The sequence below is a fragment of the Echinops telfairi genome, unplaced genomic scaffold, assembly GCF_000313985.2.
Source record: "Echinops telfairi isolate 266 unplaced genomic scaffold, ASM31398v2 ScPeMD7_9;HRSCAF=40, whole genome shotgun sequence".
In the NCBI taxonomy this organism is placed as follows: Eukaryota; Metazoa; Chordata; class Mammalia; order Afrosoricida; family Tenrecidae; genus Echinops; species Echinops telfairi.
This window is the reverse complement of record NW_022103906.1, coordinates 74,507,675-74,515,709: the sequence shown is the minus strand read 5'-3', so window position 1 is coordinate 74,515,709 and position 8,035 is coordinate 74,507,675. Positions and strand designations below refer to the sequence as shown.

Below are 8,035 nucleotides of genomic sequence, written 5' to 3'. Positions count from 1 at the left end.
CGGTGCAGTCTGATGAAATATCCTGGCGCCGGTTTGCTCGCTGGGTACCCCCACTTCCCTCCACCGCCGGGGGTGGGCGTGGCTCACGCTGTGCTTCCCGCGACCCCCGCCCCAAGAGTTAATGCTCTGGGGTCCCCAGGACTGATTGCCCAGCCCACTTTCAGCTGAGGAGTGCCAGGCAGCATCCAACGGAGGGGTGATAACTTAGGAAGGGCCCAAGGAGAGCTATTTTCATCAGGGATGCAATAGGTCTTTTCCCGGATTTTTCTGGACCTCATGCTAGTAAACCTAGCTTTTGGGGAGAATGACTGGGATTTCTCTCCCCAAATGTTTTCACTCTCCATCTCCTCAATCTTTAGAGCCTTCCCAGTGCCAGGGTCCCAAGCAGCTCCATTACTCAGCAAATGCACTGAAGCTTCCTGTGTACCAGGCACTGGGCCAGGCTGTGCGGACTGGGAGACAAATAAAAGCTGCTCCTTCCCTGGGGGACCCTCTGTACCTATTCAGGAGCAGAAACTCTGCAAAACCAAACTCCCAGCCCCAACAGAACTGCCCGTGGGTTTTCAAGGCTGTAACTCTTCACAGGAGTAGAAAGTCCCGTCTCTTTCCCACGGGGAGCCACTGGTAGTTTCACACTGCCCATCTCGAATTTAGCAGTCCAGTGGGTAACCGCTGAGCCAAGAATTACCACTCCAGGTAAAAAATGCTCTTAGAGATATTTCCAAGTGGTAAGTGAGGGAACTTGAGGATGGTTTACAATGAATGAGATGAAACAAAAATGTGGATTAATTTTTGAATATAAAATGGATGATCTGCTCTGTACACCCTCACCCAATTAACCATTTAAAAAAAAGGGGGGGGGTATTTCCCAGGTTGGAGAAAAGACTTGAAGGGAGACTTGGCATTCAGGCTTTCCTTGCTCCAACTTGGTCTATACCCCGTTTCCTGAGTGCTGGCCTAATGTGCCTGTGCACCAGGCAGGTCATACACTGCTTTCATGATTGAAAAGAGAGGGGGGGGTATTTCCCAGGTTGGAGCAAAGACTTGAAGGGAGACTTGGCATTCAGGCTTTCCTTGCTCCAACTTGGTCTATACCCCGTTTCCTGAGTGCTGGCCTAATGTGCCTGTGCACCAGGCAGGTCATACACTGCTTTCATGATTGAAAAGAGATTTAGAAAGGTCCTTTAATTTATCATGTAAAACCCTGAGGCCATAAGACACTGGTATCATTTTAAAAAATATGAGCCTGCATGTATCTCCCCTCCCCCCACTTCCCCCTTTAGAGCTGGCAGGGGCAGGGGTGGAGGGGTGGGTGGGTGTTCTCTTTCCTACCATAAGTTTCAGGTACAGTTATCTAGGAGACAGTGAGATCTTGAGAAAATGGGCCACACCAGTTGCCATCAGGTGCCTCTGACTTGGCGTGATACATGTATGTCAGTAGACCTGTACTCCATAGGGTTTTCCATGGCAGAATATTTTGGGGAAGTAGATCACCTAGCTTTTCTTCTGAAGCGGCTCTCAAGATAACCTCAGTGCCCTTGAATCCATTCTGATGCATAGTGGCCCTCTAGAACAGGGTCTATAGGGAGGGCCCTGTGGGATTCTGCGATTGTAAATCCTTATGGGAGTAGAAAGGCTCTTCTCCCTTGGAGCTGCTTGGAAGGAAGGCACTGGGAGCCATCAAGGGCTCCTCTATCTAATCTTTTGGTTAGCTCTGCTTGTGGAAGGTCTGCTCCACCCAGACACTCCCTTCATTCTACCAGGGTCCCCAGTCACAACAGAGTGATGGTGAGCATCACGTAGGCAAACAAAGCCTTGAGCCAAACAGCAGCCCGCTGCCATCTGCTTGGTTGCAGATGTACCTAGCATCTAATGGTGATTCATCCCATTCCATTCCTCTTTGTATCGCAGAAGTACCTAGCATCTGATGGTGATTCATCCCATTCCATTCCTCTTTGTATTGCCGGTGGTCACTCAGTCCTGGTTCAGTGAGTACTAAACAAAGAACTCCATACAAACCAACTCCCTGCAATCGAGTTGATTCCAGTTTAGGAAAGGACAGAATTGCCCCTTTCGGTTTCCAAGACTGTCATATGGATGGGAGCAGATCGCCTGTCTGCCTCCTGGGGAACAACTGGTTAGACTGCTGGCCTTGCAGTTAGCAGCCCCACGTGGGATCCTCTAGTAAGAGTGGGTACTAATTAGACCTCTTTCCAAAAGAACTTGAACATTAATTGTAAAACACCTGGTGGCAATTTTCACGGGTTGACGCAGTGGCTGCCTCAAAGGGCTCCTCGTGAAGATGGGGCCGAGCTAACCAGTTCTTCACGGGAAATTATAGTTCAGTACACTTGAAGTGAGAGGAAAGTGAAAATACGACTGATGTTTGATTTAGAACTTTATCTTTTTCTTTTTTTTTTGGTCAAGAGCTCTATTAGTCAATTTTGCAAACTCGAGCACTGACATCTCAGATGATGAGAGGGCAAGTGTGCCCAGCCCACCAGTGGTTTCAGGAGCTTCGCTTGGCTGAGCACTGTGGAGTTAACCATCTCTCCCCAAGCAGTCTACTTCCTTATTTAGAGTTTCTGCCTCCAGGGCAGATTGCCTTCCCTCTCCCTGCCTTGATTAATCCAATTTACTTGATAGCTTGAGTTTTATTTGGAACCGACTTCTTGACTTCGTTCTAGTGTGCTGATTCATTATTTTGGGGGAGGAATTAAGCACATCTGTGAAAGGATTTAGTTCTCAAATAAATGTTGGCTAAAGTAGTTAGAGTTTTTGGATTCCCTTGGGACTGGCCTTTTCCCCCTTACATCCCTTCTTTGTCTCCCCTTTGGCTGAGAGGAGTTAAAGGTAGTCATGACTAATTGCCTGAGTCGTGTTTTACTTCTTGCAGACTTGCGGGAAGTAGAGGAGGGCTAAATATTATGACAGATTTTCATTACATCGTACCTTTTTGTTCTTGTTCTTGTTAACTTTTGCCAGTTTTTCTTTGTGTGTGTGTGTGTGTGTTTAAAAACAAACTGGCATAACATCCAGAACCTGCCTTTGGCAGCGAAGGCTAGGGCTTGGAACACCGGGTGCTCCTACAAGCCTGTGTCCTTAGCGCCAGTGCATCGTTTTTAGCCCAAATATGCTGCAACCAAGTGTTTTACCTTCCGAAGGAAGTGCAAGCTAAGCCCTTCTCACCGAGTATGTTACACACACACAGAGAGAAGCAAGTCCTTAATAGGCGTTAGCATATCTATTGTATATTGTACATGTGTGTTTGACCGACCAAGAGAGTAGAAAATTTTTTGTGAACATATATGGCTGGTACTTGCTGTGCGCTACTTTATGTAGTATGGATGCATCTCCTTTTTCAAAAGTACTGTGTCTGTCTCCTAAGTTTCCTGTAATCCTTTGGATTGCTGGGGTCAACTTGACCCCATGTAGATGGTCCTTGAAGGAGGACGACACTCACACGGCTGCCCTAGTTAATAAGTAGGCTTCACGCTGCAGTGTTTCAGTTTGGAATGCATTTCTGGCCCGGGTGGTATTCCTGGTACCAATATAGATCAGAAATGTTGCCAGGGATATTTGTACCAGCAAAGCTCTTTTAATGATGCCCTTCAATTCTAATTCTGAAATTGACTTATAAATGCTAAAATGTTTTCAGGTTTTAAAAAAAAATTTAATCATTTTATTGGGGCTCATACAACTCATCACAATCCACACATGCATCAATTGTGTAAAGCACACTTACGCATTTGTTGCCCTCATCATTCTCAAAACACCCGCTTTCCACTTGGGCTCTTGGAATCAGCTCGTCATTTTTCTTTTTTCCCTGCCTTCAGTTCTCTAATATTCCCTGGGGACAGTAGAGACTCCAGTCTCAAATTAAGTCTTAGAAAGGACAAAAGGCATCACGCAGACCGACTGAGCACCTGGATGAGGGAGACCATTGGCATGAGGTCTTAAGTCAGGATGCCAGTCAAATAAAGGGACACAGGAAGCCTTCACCCATTCATGCTTGGTGGCAGATCAGTGCCACAGTTACAGGTCGGGCTATAGCATCGGGAAGGGACCTTGATTGGGCTGCATTATGTTAGCTAGAAGAGCTTACAAGGTTGGTACAAGGCCATCAAACCAGGCAGCTAGGGCAGCACCGCCCATCAGACACAGAGAAAGAAGCCTCCATGGGAGAGTGCCCTCCCTGGGCTGGCTGGAGAAGGCGGAGGTACCCCACCTGGCAGTGCATTCTGACAGTCTACCCCCTTGCGTTAGTGACAGAGGGAAACCCGAGGAGGTTGAGTCCACATGGGGACTCTGCAGGTGGATTTTGCGTTTTCACTGTCAATCACTGCCTTTTGTAAACTTGGTGCTCAGAATTAAAGTTCTAACACAACAACAAAAAGATTTATTTTTTTTGGAGACCTTCCTAAGGAATACTATCTTAGGCCAAGCTGGCCTCCAGATCAGAGTCTGACTGCCCATTTTGGGGCCCCCACCCCCACCCCCAGTGGTTTTCTGACCTGTGGGTCGTGACCTCTTTGGGGGTTGAACGACCCTTTCACAGGGGTCGCCCATTCATCACAGAAAAATGACGGTGATGAAGTAGCAATGACAATAATCTTATGGTTGGGGGTCACCACTGCATGAGGAAGTATATGTCAGGGCCGCGGCCTGAGGAAGGTGGAGAGCCCTGCACTCACATGACTGCTGCCCTTGCTGCTTGATACCTTTCCAGTGTAGACCGCCCCCAGCTGGCCTCTGAGGCTTCTCTGAAGTCTCTCAGAGGGGAGCTCTTAGGGGTCCAGCTAGCTGCCACTGCTCCCCGGGACTCAGCTTTTTATCCACAGGACCACTGGCCAGCCTGGAAATTGCTGTCCGTGGCCAGATCCGCACTCCTGGCCTGTGGAGAAGGCCGGTGACATGCCTGCTGACTCAGACCCTCCTCCAGTCCCTCCCCGCCACCCAGCCAGCCTCACCGGACGGTCTTGCCTAGATAGGGCTGTGGGCAGGTTTGACCGGTGCAGTATATATATTTATTGGATTAACTCCATTAAAAAAAATATTTATATATTCAAAAGCACCATAAAAAGGTGAAGATAAGCAACTAACTAGGAATTGGTTCATAACAGGTAACTAGGTGTCGACCAAATGACAGATGGCACGGAAGCGGGTTGTGGGTATAACAAACAACGATGGTTCTGCCCTGGTGCCTTTCAGCCATCCAGACTCAGAAAACCAAGCTCACTGCCACTGAGTTGATGCTAACTCCTGGCAGCCCTCCAGGGCAGGGCAGAACTGCCCCCGGGGGTTTCTGAGACTAAGTTTTGCGCCCTGGATGGGCGGCCTTGGTTGGCAGTTTAGAACTGCTGACCTTGCAGTTAGCAGCCCAGCTCCTCCACCCTTCCACCACCGGGGCTCTTTCAGACTCACTGCAACGCTAGAGAGCAGGCTAGAGCTGCCCCCAAAGGGTTTCCAAAGCTGTGAACGCTATGGAAACGAATTACCATAGCTTTCTACCGAGGAGCCGTCAGTGAGTTCCAACTGCTGTTGGAGATTATATCCGCAGAGCTTGACCACCCTGTCACCTGGCCTCCAAAGGGCGCAGAGAAATGCAAGTTAAAACAAGGAAAAACTTATGCAGAAGAAAACCATATTTCCCCATCTGCTTAACAGTACTCAGGAGGCTGGACTGGTGTGACGAGCCTGGGCTTTGGAGGACAGACCCGGGTAGGAGGACCTGTGTGGCCCTGTGCTCGCTGCCTCTACTCTCTGGGCTGTCCACTTTCTCCTCACCACCACCTGGCCAGACACAACCTGACCATTTGGAATCTGCCCTAGATCCTTCGGATCAGGCACTGCATGGTTTAATCTAAACTGTTTGTTTGTTTCATGACCTTTTTGTGTTTAATGGCCTTTTTTTTTTTTTAACTCTTCGTAGTCTAGTCTTGACTTCTGACAACAGTTTGCATTACGGGCATTGTGATCTCTCGCTCTCTCTGTAGAAGTGAAGCTGTCGTCATTTCTGGAAAGAAGCTTGCCCAGCAGATCAAGCAAGAAGTGCGGCAGGAGGTGGAACAGTGGGTGGCATCAGGCAACAAGCGGCCACACCTGAGTGTGGTTCTGGTCGGCGAGAACCCTGCTAGTCACTCCTACGTCCTCAACAAGGCCAGGGCCGCTGCAGATGTGGGTATGTGGCACGCTAACGCTGGCTGCTCTTAAGATTTATCTCGGGCAAACGCATGATTCTTTTAACTCATGAAGGAATCCTCATGGTGTGGTGGGTTGTACAACTAGCTGTTCACCAGGTCAGCAGTTCGAACGCAGCAGCCTCTCAGCCAGAGAAAGGTGAGGCTTTCTGCCCCCGTAAAGATTTACAGCCTCAAAAATGAGCTGACACCAGGGGCTCAAGTGGAAAGTGGGTGTCGTAAGAATGATGAAGTCAACCTATGTACTAAAGTGCTGGACACAAATGACGTATGTAAAGATTGTGATGAGTTGTATGAGCCCCTAATAAAATGATTATTTTTAAAAAAAGGAAAAGATTTACAGCCTCAGACCCAAAGGGGCGTTCTTCTCTGACCTGTAGGGTCATTATAAGTCACAGTGGATGGCAGTGGGATAGGTGTTGGTATTACTAGCTGTAAGGTCGGCAGTTCAAACTCACCAGCTGCTCCTCAGGAGAAAGATAGGGCTGGTCTGTTCTTGTTAAGTTTCACAATCTTAAGAAACTATTGGTTTTATCTATTGAGGAGGCTGGTGGGCGAGGCAGGAGGGATGTGGCTGGTATTCTTGGTGTCAGCTGAAATAGAAGCTAAATTCGATTCTGAGTCTCAACAGTGGACAGATGCCCTTGACCATGTTTTTCATGTCCTTTCCCTGAGCAACAACGAGAGTCTCTATTGTGTGTGTGCTTGCACATGCACGTCAGAACTGTCGCTGCTGATAAATGGGCTCTATTTGAAGGTCGTGAACATAAAATTGTTGCTATTAAAGTCTCTGTAAGACCGAAGGGTTCCCAGCATTGTAAGGCATAGACGAAGAGGTTGGGGCAGGGAATGAAAGGGAGTGAAACAAGGGCACAGCATAAGAGTAAGAGTACATAACTAACGTCGCTGATCACGATGTCTAGAAACTGGAATGCCAGTGAGTGTTGCTACTTATATTTTCACTGAAAACATGAAAAAAGCAGTGGGGTTTTGAAATGCTGAAGGGTGAGTCGTGGGAATCTAAGAAGTGAGTGTTCTAGGTCTCAATGTACCACAGGCTGCAGCCAAGAAGTGGGCGGACTCAGATGTGCCTCTGCCCACTCATCCAGGGATCAGTGTCCGAGTGCCAGATGCCTTCCTGCTCCAGAGGCCGTGACTCCACTGGCTCGGCTGAGCTAAGAATTATTGGGCTGATGAGCTCTTGGTATACTCTATTCTTATCCCTAAGGGTAGCGATCTCCTGCCCTTGTAATGGAAAAACCCTTAGTCCCCTCTAGGAAATGGCAAGCCACGCCTTTTAAGACTCTGGCAGGTAGCCTGGTGCAGTAGAAGGCATGTGGAGCCCCAAAGATCTGGGCTTTTGACTTCTCATTCTGACTTTGTCACTCACTGCCTGGTTATTGGACTTCTCTGAGACTCCTTATTTGTAAAGTTGGCTTCCTGAGGATTGCACAAAGCAAGGGGAACTGAGCGCTGAAGTAGCATCCCCTGCTGTCTGCACCCTTTGGTGAAGTTCCTTGTTTAGGCCCTTTGAGAGCTATTTTAGCTTTGCAGCAACCAGGACCTGTGGCAAGAAAAAGCCTCTGGCAGGCCAGCCTGCAGGCAGACAGCTGTGCCCTGGCGGCCTCGGGGGGGTTTGTTTTGCTGATCCCGAATTTCCCCTCCAGGAATCAGCAGTGAAACCATCTTGAAGTCCGCTTCAATTTCCGAGGAAGAGCTGCTGGACTTAATCAATAAACTGAACGGCGATGACAGTGTAGATGGCCTCCTTGTGCAGCTTCCTCTCCCAGGTGAGCTGTGAGCTCCTCTGTCTACAGCGAGGTCTGAGGCCTGGC

General features: G+C 48.6%; 1 protein-coding gene across 1 annotated transcript in view; it reads left to right on the top strand.

The window, feature by feature from the left end:
- The window catches only part of MTHFD2 (methylenetetrahydrofolate dehydrogenase (NADP+ dependent) 2, methenyltetrahydrofolate cyclohydrolase), a 21,524-nt gene that overhangs the window by 7,562 nt on the left and 5,927 nt on the right, over nt 1–8,035 (top strand). The window contains exons 2-3 of the mRNA XM_004696432.2: nt 5,997–6,181; nt 7,868–7,990. Coding sequence (XP_004696489.1) covers nt 5,997–6,181; nt 7,868–7,990 — 308 coding nt within the window. The remainder of the gene's footprint in view (nt 1–5,996; nt 6,182–7,867; nt 7,991–8,035) is intronic.